The 18,539-nt window shown below is 38.2% G+C and overlaps 1 protein-coding gene across 3 annotated transcripts in view; it reads right to left on the bottom strand.

Annotated features, from left to right (window-relative positions):
- Nucleotides 1–2,918: 2,918 nt before the first annotated feature.
- Nucleotides 2,919–18,539, bottom strand: part of LOC133607450 (roundabout homolog 2-like) — a 188,918-nt gene continuing 173,297 nt past the window's right edge. For 2 of the 3 annotated variants that reach the window (XM_061962072.2, XM_072913820.1), the window contains 5 exons: nt 14,951–15,214; nt 11,302–11,498; nt 8,571–8,732; nt 8,151–8,396; nt 2,919–4,925 (listed from right to left, as the gene is read on the bottom strand). In XM_061962072.2, the coding sequence (XP_061818056.1) occupies nt 4,924–4,925; nt 8,151–8,396; nt 8,571–8,732; nt 11,302–11,498; nt 14,951–15,214 (871 nt within the window). In that variant the 3' untranslated portion in view covers nt 2,919–4,923. The remainder of the gene's footprint in view (nt 4,926–8,150; nt 8,397–8,570; nt 8,733–11,301; nt 11,499–14,950; nt 15,215–18,539) is intronic. The other variant, XM_061962073.2, reaches the window with a different exon arrangement.

Genomic DNA, 18,539 nt, shown 5'->3' on the forward strand with positions numbered 1-18,539 from the left:
ATTTAATGTTCGAACTGAGAAACTTATTTTTTTTTTCAAATAATCATTAACTTAGAATTTAATGGCAGCAACACATTGCAAAAAAGTTAGCCCAGGGGCATTTTTACCACTGTGTTACATCGCATTTTCTTTTAACAACACTCAGTTAACGTTTGGAAACTGAGGAGACCAAATTTTTAAATTTTTTAAGCTTATTAGGTGGAATTATTTCTCATTCTTGCTTGATGTACAGCTTAAGTTGTTCAACAGTCTGGGGTGTTTTAGGCTACGACATTTTCAATGGGAGACAGATCTGGACTACAGGTAGACCAGTCTAGTACCTGCACTCTTTTACTATGAAGTCACGCTATTGTAACACATGACTTGGCATTGTCTTGCTGAAATAAGCAGGGGCGTCCATGATAACGTTGCTTGCATGGCAACATATGTTGCTCCAAAACCTGTATGTACCTTTCAGCATTAATGTTGCCTTCACAAATGTGTAAGTTACCCATGTCTTGGCCACTAATACAACCCATACCATCACAGATGCTGGCGTTTGAACTTTGCGCCTTTAACAATCCAGATGGTTCTTTTTCTCTTTGGTCCGGAGGACACGACGTCCACAGTTTCCAAAAACAATTTGAAATGTGGACTCGTCAGACCACAGAACACTTTTCCACTTTGCATCAGTCCATCTTAGATGAGTTCGGCCCATCAATGCCGGCAGCGTTTCTGTGTGTTGTTGATAAATGGCTTTTGCTTTGCATAGTAGAGTTTTAACTTGCACTTACAGATGTAGCGACAAACTGTAGTTACTGACAGTGGTTTTCTGAAATGTTCCTGAGCCTATGTGGTGATATCCTTTACACACTGACGTCGCTTTTTGATGCAGTACCGCCTGAGGGATCAACAGTCCATAATATCATTGCTTACGTGCAGTGATTTTTCCAGATTCTCTGAACCTTTTGATGGTATTACGGACCACAGATGTGGAAATCCCGAAATTCCTCGCAATAGCTTGTTGAGAAATGTTGTTCTTAAACTGTTTGACAATTTGCTCACACATTTTTTCCCAAAGTTGTGACCCTCGCCCCATCCTTGTTTGTGAATGACTGAGCATTTCATGGGAGCTGTTTTTATACCCAATCATGGCACCCACCTGTTCCCAATTAGCCTGTTCACCTGTGGGATGTAGTCTTTTTTGAAACATGTTGCAAGCATCAAATTCCAAATGAGCTAATATTTGCAAAAAATGACAAAGGTTTCCAGTTGGAACATTAAATATATTGTCTTTGCAGTCCATACAATTGAATATAGTTTAAAAAGGATTTGAAAATCATTGTATTTTATTTTTATTTACAATTTACACAACGTGCCAACTTCACTGGTTTTTGGGGTTTGTAGAAGCTGGGTGAGCACAAAGAGAAGGTGCTTACCCAGCAATATAATTGTTCATGCTTTTCAGTCAGTAAAGATTGGTGTCCTATCGCATTTATCTCACTATATAAAATATAACTTACTTCACTAATTATTATTTTTACTATTATTACTTATGGAGTATATTGTGAATAAATTGAGAACAGGAAGTAAACAAAAGTGTTATGCCATGCAAAGGAAAAAGGGTAGGATTAAATAAACTCTGCTTCTTGCTACTCCTTGTCGAACATGTTGAATAGAGAAACTAGAAATTGTGATGTATCATGTTGTATGCATGCATGTTCGAAATAAACTCAAACTCAAACGTTGCAACAGACGAAAGCCGAGAGAGTCAGGCCCGGCATGATTTGACACTGTGTATTTGGAGCTTGGAGCCAAGCTATGTCGACATAAATGGAGTGCTTCTTCTGCACTGGCAAACAATGTTATTATGGATGGAAAGGGTTTTTGTATTTCGCGAGGAGGACACTGCTCAAAGAAAATGCATCACAACGAAAGACAACAAACCCTGTAGTGGTACAAACTTTTTTCCACCTACCCAAATTCAACTGGAGATGTCGACGGCCAGCTTGATCAAACAGACAACAGTCCAAAGAATGAGTAACTTTAATATTGATTATGATACACACAGCACATAATGCTTGTTAGTACAACTACATAACTACAGAGCTAGCTGTGTACAAACAAAACATGAAATGTGGGCTAGTACTTTACAGATTCTGTCAGTACGGATTGGTGTCCTTTCGCATTGTGTTGTGCATTAAAAACTCAAAAGCAAATCAGCTGCTGACGCAGAAGCTAGATTTCCTCTCGCAAATGCCGTACATAGCATTGGGAGTGTCTCTGTGAGCAAGGTGATGTGTTACTAAGCTAGAAGAACAGTTTGTCCGTGTTCGCTCTTACAATAACAATGTCGCTACAGCTTGGTTATTAGATAGATAGATAGATAGTACTTTATTGATTCCTTCAGGAGAGTTCTCTCAGGGAAATTATGCGGGTTAAGGAAAGTAAATTAAGTATTGTTGGTGGTTTTTGGATGCATTTTTAGGGTGATTTAAAGGCAGAATGCATTACTCCCATCATCTGCATTGCTAGCCACCTAGGAAAAGCCGATTATTATAAATTAGAATACCTAAAACAATCAAACCCAGGTGTTCTTGCCACAAGGAGAGTTAACAAAAAGGGTGCGCCCCCTTTAAACTTTTTTTTTTAATATCACTGGTCTCTTCAGTGCTGAGGCTCTTTATTTCTTTTATCGGAATTATAAAATCATGCCGAACACAAATGTCCACTATAGAGGGCGCTGGCGCTCTCGCTTTCAAGCAATTTCCAAAACTGTCTAAAAGGGCAAAAAGGCATTAACGAAGCAAAACAGGGTTAATTTTACATACACCTTTTATTTTTGCATCAAAGAAAATATGCCCTACTGTAAGTCGCTGTGTATTCCTGAGGGCAAACCGGCCTGGAAGGTGAATATTCCTCAGAGGCAAAGCCTTCACCAGAAAAAACAATCTCAAACAGTTCAGACGGCATTGGCTGTAAAAACAGCAAAAGCATTTCCCAATAAAAAACAGAACTCCATATTTGGCAACATTAAAATCAATACAGCTCTTTTTAAGGTGATGGTATAAGTCCAGTGTGGGACACAATGTTTTTTTGTTTTTTGTATGAATAACCACAAATAAATTATCGTGTGGTGCCAGGTGACATCAAAGCACAACATAATTTATTGAGAATTTAGTAGGAAATCATACAAAAGTTAAACTTGCCTACTTTCTGAATAACGCAAGCATCAATGCACCTGCACGTTCTTGGGATGTTGGTATGCTTTCATGAAATGTTGACAAAAGGGATCAACAGTTGTATTTCATGAGTACATTTCCTTTTGTTTAATCTTACTAAATTATACAGCAGAACATCAACTCTCAAATTAAAATTGTTCAACACTTTAGAGAAAATATACCCTTTTGTGCATGATTTTAGACATTAGCATTAATCCCTTGAGGCGTCAGAGTACTGTAACTAACAAGATCTAATTTTAGCTTGCATCAAATGATTAACTCCATAACTTAACTTCCTGTGTGCTTTATAGGACTCTTAACTGGCATCGACCAAACCCACGAGTATATGACTTTGATTCAGATCTTCTGTAATGTGTTTCATGCATTTGAGTTCTTGTCTGACAAAAAAAAAGCAAAAAATGATTGCAAATTCAGATGGTTGTGTTAGCTTTTTGCGCTAGTTCCTCACGATCAAGCAGTTATCTTTCTATCGTTATAAAGTCGTTTAATACTTCAAACAGTGCATGTTAAAAATTAAAAGTGTAACGGTAATGGATTTCCTAGTCATATTAATCATTAGACCAGTGTTTGAAAAATGTCCATAACATGTATACTGTAATATAGAGTTAATAGTAGTTGACTCTGGAACAATCAAATGCACAATAGACCTCAATTGATGTTAAAATGAAAACAAACTGGTAGACCGGCGCTGTATGACGGATTGTGTTCGACTTTGGAAGTTCTGCTGTATTTACAACAAGCCTAACAAGGTAAGACATGACGTGTGACTCCCAGTGACTTGTGGTATCGCAGTTTGAATATTGCACGGCTATCAGATGACTGACCAAAATTAATCCTTGGATGCACAAATAGTTATATTATATTAACAAAGTATTTTAAAGAATGGCAGTGAAATGACACACAATCTTTGCTTTAGATATCACGTAATGTGTCGCTTTGTTACGGTCAAAGTGTTACCCTTTGCAAGGGGTCATTGTTAGTATAATTCATAGGACAATTCACAGCACAAATCATACAACAGTTTGTTGCCGCATTTCATCCAAGCTATCACGTGTGTTGCGCCCTCCATCGGACTCAACATATGGGACATTTTTGGAAACGATTGCAGCACAGCCCCGTAATAAGTATCCTCGCCATAATGATTCTCCTCTTCAGCTTTGCTGACAATGGAGTTGTGCTTATTTTTACCAAAACGCTCTGTGCAAAGTACAACAATACAGTAGCCTCATCAAAATAACGGTTTGCGTGTCAATGAAAAATGACTCACTGTAATAAACCACAAGAAACACAATCAGGGTAGCTTGCATAGCAAAGCAAACAAAAAAAACATACAAAATATATTTACACATTATGCAAGTCCTTTTTTCATTTGCATTATTCTTTTAGTCGTGATTTTTCTTCTTCATCTCCTTTGCGTGATTTGTTGTACACCAAGTGATAGATAGTAGAAGTGGTCATACAGCATGTTGACTCTTTGAAGAGGGGGGAGATGAAGGAAACACTGGTGAGACTGGTGTTTGTGTCCTGTACATGACATTTACAGCTCTACATGTTCATTTGCATGTTCCTCTGGCTTCATTCGGGCTGCTCTCCAGCTTTCAAACATCATTCTGTGTCACTCACAGAGAGACAATCTCAAAGCACTTAGAAACAAGGTGTCATGGGACAGGCATCCACTGCAAGCAAAGAAGCGTCCAATAGACTCTAAAAGACAAATAACACAAAACAATAAACAACTGAAGGCTGCTGGGGAGACAATGCTTTTTTAATGTACATCACTATAATCTATCACTTTAAGATACGGCATACTAAGTATTTGCACAGTGCAAAGGTGTATTGTCCATTATGGATTCAAAATGAAGCAGCCAAGATGCAAACTTTCAGCTTTAAGAGTTTTTCCTAAAATGTGCAATTTACCATTCGGGATTTAAAGCCTTTTTATCTGCATCAAAGGCTCAAAGTGACTTGTTACTTAAATCATTGACATTTTTAAAAATCCATCCATCCATCCATTTTCTACCGCTTGTCCCTCTAATGAAATTGCATGTAAATGCTGATAAGATTAACTGAAACGTTGATGAAATAGGTATAATGAATGTTGAAATATGTATAATGAATGTAAAAATGTGTACAATGAATGTAAGAACTTGTAGAATGAACGTTGAAGTATGTAGAATGTTGACATATCTAGAATGAATGTAGGAATTTGTAGAATGAATGTTGAAATAAGTACAAAGAATGTTGGAACATGTAGAATGATTGGTAAACTATGTAGACTGTAGGAATTTGTATAATTAATGTTGAAATATGTAGAATGAATGGTTAAATATGAATGAATATATATGAATGTAGGAAAGTGTAGAATGAATGTAGGAATTTGCAGAATTAATGGTTAAATATGTAGAAAGACTGTAGGAAAGTGTAGAATGAACCTAGGAATTTGTAGAAGGGATGTTAAAATATGTCGAATGAATGTTGAATTATGTAGAATGGATGTAGGAATTTGTAGATTGAATGTTGAAATAAGTAGAATGATTGTTGAAATATGTAGAATAAATGTAGGAATTTGTAGAATTAATGTTGAAATACGGTAAGTAGAATGGATGTTGAAATAAGTAGAATGAATGTAGGAATTTGTAGAATGAACGTTGAAGTATGTAGAATGTTGACATGTGTGAAATGAATGTAAGGATTTATATAATGAATGTTAAAATATGTAGAATGTTAATATGTGTATAATGAATGGTTAAATATGTAGAATGAATGTAGGAAAGTGTAGAATGAACATAGGAATTTGTAGAAGGAATGTAAAAATATATAGAATACATGTTGAATTATGTAGAATGGGTATAGGAATTTGTAGATTGAATGTTGAAATAAGTAGAATGAATGTTGAAATATGTAGAATACATGTAGAAATTTGTACAATTAATGTTGAAATACGGTAAGTAGAATGGATTTTGAAATAGGTAGAATGAATATAGAAATTTGTAGAATGAATGTTGAAATATGTAGAATGTTGACATGTGTATTATGAATGTAGAAATGTGTATAATGAATGTTAAATGTAGAATGTTGACATGTGTATAATGAATGTAGACATTTGTAGAATTAATGCTAATTGTAGAATGTTGACATGTGTATGATGAATGTAGAAATTTGTAGAATGAGTGTTAAAATATGTAGCATGAATGTTGACATGTGTATAATTGAGTGCAGAAATGTGTAAAATTAATGTTGAAATATTTAGAATGTTGACATGTGTAAAATGAATGTAGGAATTTGTAGAACGGATGTTGAAATATGTAGAATGAATGTTGAAATGTTGGAATAGTTTAAATGATTAAGAAATGTGTAGCATTCACACAATACAGATGCAATTCTGAAGGAATTTATGAAAATTTCAAAGACTGTCGTCTGAAAGCCATGGACATTGCAGAATTTCCTTTTGAAATAATTAAAAGTTAAATAGAAGATACTTTGACACACCTTCACTTCTGTTGCTGCTTGTTGTGTGTCTTGCTGCCCTGACTTTTGTCATCAGTCAGTGGCTCAGGTGGTTCAGACTACTTACTGAATTGATCCGTGAAGAATAAGTGTGAGTGTTTTTTGTTTGTTTGTTTTGTTAGTCAGGTACACTATTGAGAAAGAACACATGCCATTGATGAACAGTCATTATTATTATTTTTGTTTCCAGTAGTACAGACCCAAGTACATGAAAGCCAGATTAGAATTTGACAAAAAACAATTAATGTCCCATTATTTGGATAAATGAAACCTAGGACCAACTTGTATCAAAGTTATAGCAAGAACATGGTCTCACTGGTGTTTGTTGATGATGTGGCTCCTAACAGAAGTAACACGATGAATTTACTCACATTTAGCTAGATGCTAACACTGCTTTTGATTGTCAATAATCCCAAAACATACAGCAAAATCAGCGCTTCATGTTTATAAATGTAATTAATACTCTTTAATCACGCCAGTCACCTGATCTGAACCTAACAGAGCAATCTTCCCACTTACTCCAAATAAACCGAGGAAGCAAGACCCACCAACAAGCAGCAGGCAAAAATGCAGGCCTGACAAATATTTTGCCAATCTGTAACCTATTGAAACCCCCAAAAATGTAAATTGGGTAACACTTTAGTATGGGGAACACATTCTAAGTAACAAAGACTTAATTAAGAGGTATTTGGACACTACGGTACAACTTAATTTTGAGTTATTTGGTTAGGGTAAATTGGCCCTAGTGTGTGAATGTGAGTGTGAATGTTGTCTGTCTATCTGTGTTGGCCCTGTGATGAGGTGGCGACTTGTCCAGGGTGTACCCCGCCTTCCGCTCGAATGCAGCTGAGATAGGCTCCAGCACCCCTCGCGACCCCAAAAGGGCCAACGGTAGAAAATGGATGGATGTATGGTTAGGGTTAGAGTTAGAGGGTTAGGGTTGTATAATAAGGCCATGCAGAATAAAGCATTAATAAGTACTTAATAATGACTAATTAACAGCCAATATGTTACTAATTTGCATGTTAATAAGCAACTAATGGTGAATATGTTCCCCATACTAAAGTGTTACCGTAAATTGTTTTAAAATCATCAGCTACGTACAGGATCGTTGCCTTCACATTCAGCAGTAATCTCAGAAAACACGAGTGAAGATCAATGTTTGCAGAATATAATTCAAAGTGAAAACGGTTCTTGTGAAGATAACATAAATCCCTTAAAGTTTGAGGAAGGATGGTTTAGAATTGGTCTCAGTCCAAGAATAAACAAGGCAGACTAGCCAAATCATGACATCGGCCCGTTGCCTGGCAGGGAATTCACTTCATTCAAATTGACAAACACACATTGGTCTCTGCAGCGATCGCTTCACAATAACGATATGCAAAGAACACACTAATTGTTTTCACAAGTTCAGACACTTACAGTGATCCCTTTTCTCTGTGCTGCTAGTGAGAAGTTTCCCGTTGTGGGAGGCTTCTGTACCAGGTCTTTTGTGGGAACCCCGACTCAATGTGGCCCTGTTGGATGCTGGCGTGCCGCCCCAGGGAGTCATATGCTGCCTCTCCAGCGTGGAAACAGTCACCATGCACTCCTCGGGGGGATCTGAGGCGGTACTTGCCCAGCGGGACCCGGTGCTGTGAAGGCTCTTCACTGCAGGTGCGTGGGCTGCTGAGTGGATGGTAAATGAAGATCATCGTCAAATGACACCAATCAGGGAAATTATTTTGATGGACTAAAAATGCGTGGCACAATGTATCTCACTGCACATCTGCAAAGGTCCGGATCAAACAACAACACAATTATAGTGAAAAAATATTTACAGTATTTAAAGCCGTAATTTACCTTCCGTGTTGCTGTCTTTTCTTCTGGGTAGTGTCCCGACCTTAGCCGTCTGGGACTTGAGACCAGCTAGTTGCGCCCTCTTGTGGCCAAGGCTATGTGTGTTTTGTAGGCCACGATCTGTCGTGCCAGCGCTGTCGGATCGACTCAACTGGGAGCCTTTACCTACAGTTGGCCAGAGAAAAAAATAATTTCAACATTTACATTTTAGAATATGGGAACTTTCTTGGGGAAATGAAAGAGTTGTACCAAGGATCATAGTAAAGATTTAGCCACCCTAGTGTTATGAATATTGTGGTCACAGAGGGCGAAAAAGCACTTAGCTGTTCAAAATATAGTGCTAGGTCTACTTTTGCCAACAAAGAAGAAAATTCAACTCAAACATGGCAACTCTCATGTACAGAATAATCTAGGCGGCAAGCGTGAGTATTACATAAAAGACTAAAACACTAGTGACATTTTTACCCAGTTGCATGTTTTTAGTGGTGTTTTATTGCGCATCATTTGAAAAATATGTACTTCATTTGGTTTAGCTAGGCTATTTACGATCACTTCTACGTTGCTCATCTTTTTCCTTTGTTTATAAGTTACACTGTGAACATAAAAATACACATTTAGTGGCCTAGTGGTTAGAGTGTCCGTCCTGAGATCGGTAGGTTGGGAGTTCAAATCCCGGCCGAGTCATACCAAAGACTATAAAAATGGGACCCATTACCTCCCTGCTTGGCACTCAGCATCAAGGGTTGGAATTGGGGGTTAAATCACCAAAATGATTCCCGGGCGCAGCCACCGCTGCTGCCCACTGCTCCCCTCACCTCCCAGGGGGTGATCAAGGGTGATGGGTCAAATGCAGAGAATAATTTCGCCACACCTAGTGTGTGTGTGACAATCATTGGTACTTTAACTTTAACTTTAACTTTATTTTGTGTTGGTGTTGTGCTGCAGGGATTTTTTGGAGAGTGATAACAACATGTATTCAAACGGTTGAAACAAGGATATTAGTACAAATCTTTCAACGGTAATGTTTTTTTATTAGAATGTCGTATAAATAGCGCATATTTTTACGTTGACAATAAAGTAAAACATATGAACACAATCAAGTTAGAAATCATTTCAATTTACAACAAAGTGTATAGCATTGCCTTAAATGGACGTCGCGTAGGTTTGTCATTTAGCACGGCTGCTACAGCGACGTATTTCTTATAAAAACGTATTCTTGTAAAAAGGGCTCGGCAGCGCATGCACTTTTTGCGTCGGATGAAAAGAGCACAGGTCCCTCCCCCCATTCTCACCACATTCTACAGAAGCACTATAGAGAGCCTACTGACCAACTGCATCTCTGTCTGGACTGGAGCCTACAGTGCCTCAGACTGGAAGTCTCTGCAGAGAGTGGTGAGGACGACGGAAAAGATCATCAGGACTCCTCTTTCCCCTATCCAGGAAATTGCAAAAAGCCGTTGCCTGACCAGGGCTCAGAAAATCAGTAGAGACTCCTCCCACCCCCACCAAGGACTGTTTTCACTGCTGGACGCTAGAAAGAGGTTCCGCAGCCTCTGTAGCAGAAAAGTTCTGTAACAGCTTCTTCCCTCAGGCCATAAAACTCTTGAACGCATCATATTCATAATCCTCCAAAAACGTATTAATTCGCTGGAATATAAAGACAATATAACATACATCCATAAACGTGGATGCATATGCAAAAGTGCAATATATTTATCTGTACAGTAATCTATTTATTTATATCTGCAACCTTATTGCTCTTTCATCCTGCACTACAACGAGCAAATGCATTGACATTTTGTTCTTATCTGTTCTGTAAAGTTAAAATTTGAATGACAATAAAAGGAAGTCTAAGTCTAAGTCTAAGTATTTACTAGTTACTGTACATATATTATGTACAGTACTGTATGTGTATGCAAAGTCGTGCAGTTAATTGAAAAAAAGGCAATTCCATGTATACAGTATGTGCCTGAACTGCAAAAAGTATTTTTTTAAATGTTCATATAAAATATATATAACAGAGACAAACTAAAAAAATAGTTGACTCAGCTCAACAACAACAAACAAGGCACATGAATATTGACACTCCAGCATGATTATATCCTCTGTGGACATTCTGCCACGATGATGCCTTTGTTGACAATAATACAGTGACTTACAATATGTGACAGCCCAACAAAAGATAATTAAATGTTTGTTTTACTAATGTTTGCGAATATTTTTAGACCCGCTGACCTGTATTTTGCCCCACGATAGCATATTAAGTGATGATGCACATGTTTGTCCATTAGCCTATCAAACAGTGTAGTCTAAAAATGGTGTATTTTAGTCCCTGTGGGAAGCGCTGTCATGCTCTAAAGAAAAAAAAAAGCCTATTTATATATTTAATTATTTCTTAAATTCAAGACATGCCACTTTACAGCCAAGCTTTACTGTTTTTTTTAATATATTATTTTATGGTTTTGATGTCATTGCGAAAACAACTTCAAGGGAATTTTAAGAGCCTGTCTGATTACAAACTTTGGCGAGCATTATTTACAGTGACAGAAAAGAACCTGCTTTCAATGTGCATAGTTTGAAATGACAAATGTCCTGTAGGCTTTATTTGAAGCCAATTTAAGAGTGTGTATGAGTTGCATCCCACTTCTGACAGAGCAACATTTTTAATGAGTAGAAGGAGCAGTTATTTATAACATTGTGCAACATTATTGAATACCTTATTTTTTTTACACACCTGAGACCTCAAGATTATCCAGTGTGTGTCCAGGAGAGTAGTCAAAGCCACACAAATTCTTTGACACCACAGCATATCTTTCTTCCTCCTCATCTTCTGAGAGGCGAGTGTCTCCCAAATCCGAGCCCAGTGTAGAAGACATGAAGTCCATTGGAGGGATGGGGGTGTTGGTCATGTTTGAATTGCTCTTCATGTGCCTGAGACAGAGTGCACATACAGAGGAAATCAATGAATAACAAGACAATTGTGGGATTTAAATAAATAATGAGGTTAGACATAAATGCAAAAAAGAATCTGCATATCCAAAATGTGCGCAGAGACTTAACTGATTACATTCTTCGTGCTGGTGTGTGTTGTGCAAACAATTGGGTTCTAAATGGACTGGATAAAGGATATCTAGATGGGCAAAGACTGACAGCAACATCATTATCTCTTCCACAACTGTCCTGCATGATGGCTCACGTCCCACCATCGAGGCAATGCATGCCTAATTACCACCTCTATTTACTGATGTCAGAACAGTTGAGGAGCCTAAATCCACTTATTACAATCTAGAATGTGTTGGTGATAAAATGTCTTGTTTTCTCAGCCTCTACTATCTTTGGAGATCTGGTTTAAATACAAAATCATGAAAAACAGAAAGGTAGATTATGGCTAAAAATGTTAACATGGGCTTATAAAATGCCACTGATGTGCACAACGCAAGGTAAATGATTAATTCATTCAGATGCAGCCTCTCCCAGCTGACTTCAGGGGAAAGATGAGGTATACCCTGGACTGGTCGCCAGTAAATCACATCAACAATCATTCACACCTATGAATCGTGGTCTTTTATTGTGTTATTTCCCCTTCTTCCTCGGTTTGGTGGCTCGTCCGGGATACAACAAAATGAAAGAAACGCACTGCAAAAGACAAGGGCTCGAGGGCCGTAACAACCTATCATGCATGAAACCCCAAGCACTTACAGTATGTGTTACATTACATAAGCAGTATAACACATCTATCATGCTGCGCAATAGGTATGCGGGCATGGACTTGACACATGGAGTAAAAAATGTTTACAATTCTACAATCACGTCTACATCTGCCATGTTTTACAAATATTTTGTTGCAGTCTATCTTCCCAAGTGACAACACTCAAAAAAATCTAACTTGGATATACAAAACTTAAGCGTAGTCATTATCTAAGATTTACTACTACCGTAATGTCTTCATGAAAGAGTGGACGAGGACCCCAGTAACAGCTCAGCTCAACTGAATTCCACACCAAAGAGGATTAAAGGAGAACATTATCACAATTTCAGAAGGGTTAAAACCATTAAAAATCAGTTCCCAGTGGCTTATTTTATTTTTCGAAGTTTTTTTCAAAATTTTACCCATCACGCAATATCCCTAAAAAAAGCTTCAAAGTGCCTGATTTTAACCATCGTTATATACACCCGTCCATTTTCCTGTGACGTCACACAGTGATGCCAATACAAACAAACATGGCGCATAGAACAGCAAGGTTTCAGCGGTTTAAGCGATTCAACAGATTACGCATGTATTGAAACGGATGGTTGTAGTGTGGAGGCAGGTAGCGAAAACGAAATTGAAGAAGAAACTGAAGCTATTGAGCCATATCGGTTTGAACCGTATGCAAGCGAAACCGACGAAAACGACACGACAGCCAGCGACACGGGAGAAAGCGAGGACGAATTCGGTGATCGCCTTCTAACCAACGATTGGTATGTGTTTGTTTGGCATTAAAGGAAACTAACTTTATAGCTTTCGTCGGTAAAGTGTGCGGAACAAACGACTGACCATTTCGTCGGCTTTCCCCACAGCCTCGTATTTTGAACAAATTTCGTCCAATTTCTTGCCACTTTCGCATCTTTGGGCCACTGGTGCAACTTGAATCCATCCCTGTTCGTGTTGTTACACCCTCCGACAACACACACCGACGAAAGTGAGAAAATGGCGGATTGCTTCCCGATGTGACGTCACAACGTGACGTCATCGCTCCGAGAGCGAAATAATAGAAAGGCGTTTAATTCACCAAAATTCACCCATTTAGAGTTCGGAAATCGGTTAAAAAAATATATGGTCTTTTTTTCTGCAACATCAAGGTATATATTGACGCTTACATAGGTCTGGTGATAATGTTCCCCTTTAAGTGAGTGCTTGATAACAATGGCGATCACACCAAATTTTTACACATTGGGAATAGGGTTGTACGGTATACCGGTATTAGTAGAGTACCGCTACACCAATGAATCATTTTCAGTACGATACCGTCTATGAAACGTACCGGTCCCGCACCCCCCAGCGCCCGCGTCAAAGTCACGTTGTGACATTGCTTGTTTACAAGCATACGAGCATGTTCGGCGGCACACAATCGCGGAGTACTTACAAGCAGACAATGTGTGTAGACAGAAAAGGGAGAACGGACACCTTTTGGCTTAAAAACTAACGATAAAGGTGAAGTTATAACACTGAAACGCCCTAAGGAAAAGGTGCTTTAAGACATGGCTAGCTAGCTAGCGGCTACTGTCCATCCGCTGTCAGCAGTGTTTTAGCGACTTCTAAATCACTAATCCTCGCCTCCATGGCGACAAATAAAGTATGTTTCTTACACGTATCATCCCTGCAGGACGAGGAATAGCTAAACATGCTTCACTACACACCGTAGCTCACCGCCATCAAAATGTAAATAAACGCCATGGGTGGATCTACACCTAACATCCACTGTAATGATACCAAGCACAGGCACGTATCTAGTCCATACTAGTATGATTATGTCGATATTTTTTGGCATCACAACATCTTCTTTTGTTTTTTTTTAAATGTATATTTTGTTTATAAACTCAGGAAATATGTCCCTGGACACATGAGGACTTTGAATATGACCAATGTATGATCCTGTAACTGTACTTGGTATCGGATTGATACCCAAATTTGTGGTATCATCCAAAACTAATGTAAAGTATCAAACAACAGAAGAATAAGTTATTATTACATTTTAACAGAAGTGTAGATATAACATGTTAAAAGAGAAAGTAAGCAGATATTAACAGAAAATGAACAAGTAGATTAATAATTCATTTTCTACCACTTGTCCTTAATAATGTTGACAAAATAATAGAATGATAAATGATACAATATGTTACTGCATATATCAGCAGCTAAATTAGGAGCCTTTGTTTGTTTACTTACTACTAAAAGACAAGTTGTCTAGTATGTTCACTATTTTATTTAAGGACTTAACTGCAATAAGAAACATATGTTTAATGTACCCTAAGATTTTTTGTTAAAATAAAGCCAATATTGCAATTTTTTTGTGGTCCCCTTTATTTAGAAAAGTACCGAAAAGTACCAAAAAGTACCGAAATAATTTTAGTACCGGTACCGGTACCAACATATTGGTATTGTTACAACACTAGTTGGGAACAATTTCAACATGTTCACTGTGAGGTTCACTGGTGTTTCTTGTATTTCGACAATAATGGCTGTGTGTTGAGTTCTCAGCTGTACATTGACTACTCTCAGACATATCCAAATGACCTTTTCATAGTATTGTCTCCTGTGAAGATATAATTACATGTTTTTTGAAATATGAGGGGTGTACCACTACTCACTTTTGTGATGAGATTATAGGATGAATCCTTACCAGGCTTGTTTGGCTACTTCATATTGGTAAGCCCGAGTCAGCTCATCCAAGTGGGCTTGCAAAATAGACTGCATTTCCTCATGGTGGGCAGAGCTGAGAGAGGATGATGACGGCTGGTTGTAAGTAGCTCCTGCTGATGCTGGTGAGGATGTTCTTCCTCTCAAAGGAGGAGTCGGACCTCTCTCCTCTTCTCCATCATCGTCCAAACTCTGGTGGCGGTAGGACGGGAGCGAGAGAGGCGGGGCCCAACTGTTGTTATCATATCTGAAATGTGCACAACATTTTGATATTCACTCCATCTATTTTTGATAGTTGTGTGGATATTTAGAATATAACGCAACAGCAACATTCACCCACTGTCCACATAAGGTTAAACTAATAACACAGTTAATATTTTGGATGTAGTTTGGTCCATACCTGTTCAATGTCAATCAATCAATGTTTATTTATTTAGCCCTAAATCACAAGTGTCTCAAAGGGCTGCACAAGCCACAACGACATCCTCGGTACAGAGCCCACATAAGGGCAAGGAAAAACTCACCCCAGTGGGACTGGGACCTGTTAACATTTGTATTCCAAAATATAAGACATATTCAAGGGATTTCCATTGTGCTTTTATTTTGAAGGCCTGTCTTTTTACAGGCCGCACAATAGCCAATATTTACCAAGTGATAACGAGGTTGAGTGGACCGGAAGCTGTCACTGCTGGCATTACTGAAAGATTTTATTTTTCATGGAAGGTAAACATGTTGGAATATTATTGGTATGAAAAGATACCCAGAAATAAAAACAAAATGCAGGAATATCCCTCAAAAAATGGGAGGGTTTAATTTATTATGGTTTTAAAACTACCTATGATCATTGATTGGACATTCTTGCATTATTCTTAATAAATGAAAAATGTGCAGGTAATACCGTAACTTTTCTTGATTTACACAGTGTATTGTACAACAAATATTTTAAATATCTATATATTAAGAGCAAATCAAGTTTTGTTTAAAAAAATACAGGGTCACATTTTACGCCATGTTTATTTTGGTAGTTATTGTAGAGGACAGTACTGCATCCAGGGACATAATTTCAGGTTTGGAGTAATAGTAACTAACTAACTAACTACTAAAAATGAGTAATAACAGAGAAATAACAATGAACATTATTGCACTACAAACAGAGCAATACAAATATCCATAGAATAAACACTATTGATAATGAATAATAATAATTACCTCTATTACCAACATTACAATCACTTCAAATGCAACAATACATACTGTAAATGTAATGAATACTTGGGTCACAAAAGAAAGCAGATAAAGATACATTGTTATAATAAGATACATTGTTATAATAAAAATAGGTTAAGCATTGGCGGTGTTCCGTGTTTCAACCAAGTTTCCCCCAACCTTAATATATGTTTGTCTTTTTAACATTCAAAAATAACATTGCACTAAGTTGAATGGAGACGAGTCAAACATTACACGAAGTGGAAAACAGCCGTTCAATCTAGAGCCTTTTTGTCTTTAGACCGGCCACAAGCTTATTGAATGCAGCAGCTGACCAATCAGTGGTCAGATGCACCGACAGGTAGTTGGATGCAGGTACAGAAACCAGAAGACAAAAGAAAGCTAAGTCTCCCAGGATGGACCATGTTTCTATTTTGCTTTTATCGACCTCCATCTGCCGATTATAGCATATTTGATGTCCTTAACGGGCAAATTGAGACAATTCAAGGATCTTACCCAAGAGCAGAGGTCATTATTCTTGGAGACATGAGTGCACACCATGAAGAATGACTTGGTAGCTCCAAAACAGATGTCCTTGTCACTTTATAACTTACACCAACTTGTGGAAGACCCAACCTGACATGGAAGAGATGGATCCTGCTCCAAACTTGAACTTCTTCTTACCATTTCACCTAATAATCAAGCTGTCTCACTGAAGGCTCTTCTTGGTTCACCAGACCACTTTGTTGTTACCACTGTAGCAAACTACTGACTTCGAATTGCAGGAAAACCCTGTGCACATAAGATTTGGTTCTATAATAAAGCAGACTGTGAAGGTATGTGCGCATACCTTTCCGAGGTAGATTGGTCGACCCTTACAAGTAGCTAAGATGCCAACAACGCATGGCCCTGCGTCAAAGACAACATTAGTGATGCAATGGACTTGTTCAGATCCTCGAGACACCCCAAGCATCGCTATTCTGACCATGGTTCAATTAAAAGTGTCACAATGCAGTGACTGCCAAACAAAAAGCTTACAAAAAGTGTCAGAAGATATACACAAGAGAGTCATGGATCCAAAACATAAATGCAAAAGCTAAAAGCCAGTGTACCATACGCCGATCTCATGTACAATTTGCTCATCACCCTGAAGAACAACTCAAATATGCAAATAGTAGGCTTTGTAAAGAGTGTGACAGACAGTAATAAGTCCCCTGCTGTCCCCCCTCTGAAGACAGATGATGGGAAAAGGCAGAGCTTCTGAAAAATATTTTAGTTAAGAATGCCCATCTTGATGACAGAGGCCAGGCTTCACCATCCCTGCAATCTGAGACAACCAAGTCAATATCTTCCCTCAGGTTCTGGCCCAAGATTGTCATCAAGAAACTTTGCAACCTTGATACATCAAAAGCGATTGTTGCACATGGCATCTCGGGCTATGTCTACATTAAGGCGGATAACCCCTTAAACGAATAATTATTTAGCCTAAGCCTCGTTTCAGGCACACTAATCTATCGTTTAAGGTCCCCCTCCTCGGTCAATTTTTTACAAGGGTAGGTGCGTCGTGTATTTCTTGAATCTCCGTCTCTTAGCTTTGTATGGACTCATTGATCGTTTACAAACTGAGTTCGCAGAGGGATTGACACCATAAAGACCGCGCTCCACACAGGACGTGACGTCAGAAAGAACGCGCCACAACCGGCTTCATAACAACTGGAGCTAACCACTGGAAAGATGGAGGTGAGTCATCCAGACATGCCCGTGTTTCTCCTTCTAAATGTACAGACACTTGTGGAAATCACACATGAATACCTTAAGTGAAGGAAACGCACAATTGTAGCTATTTCGGATACTACACATATCAGACGGCAAGAGAACTTTCGGATGTCCGGGTCAGCTGTGATTCTGATTGCCAAATAACTTTGTCCCTTCCTACCATGGATGTGATAAAAAATGTAGCGTGTGCTTTGTATTACCTGGCCGTCGAGTGAAGACTACGGAAAACATCGAATGCATTTGGACTGGCAAAGCAGACTGTATCAGTTATTGTCCGCCATGTATGTCGCAGACTCAACGTCTAGGTCCAGAGTATATAAAGTCACCAAAAACGAATGTACAATGAAGGTGAAGGCAAAAGAGTGAGGAGTGTCCTGACCAGATATCTAGATCCCTAGATTGATTGTTGTAAAATGTTCTTTGTCACATTGTATACTTTTACATGTATATTAAAGATTTGATTAATTTATGATGTCTCAGGTGTGATTCACTACAAATAGGTCCCCACAGCTCACTGGTTTACAGTTAATTGAAATAGCACAACACTGGATGTTGTTCAGATAAGTTAAATTAAATTTAAGAACTTGCAC

The sequence above is a fragment of the Nerophis lumbriciformis genome, linkage group LG09 (genome assembly GCF_033978685.3).
Source record: "Nerophis lumbriciformis linkage group LG09, RoL_Nlum_v2.1, whole genome shotgun sequence".
Classification (NCBI taxonomy): Eukaryota; Metazoa; Chordata; class Actinopteri; order Syngnathiformes; family Syngnathidae; genus Nerophis; species Nerophis lumbriciformis.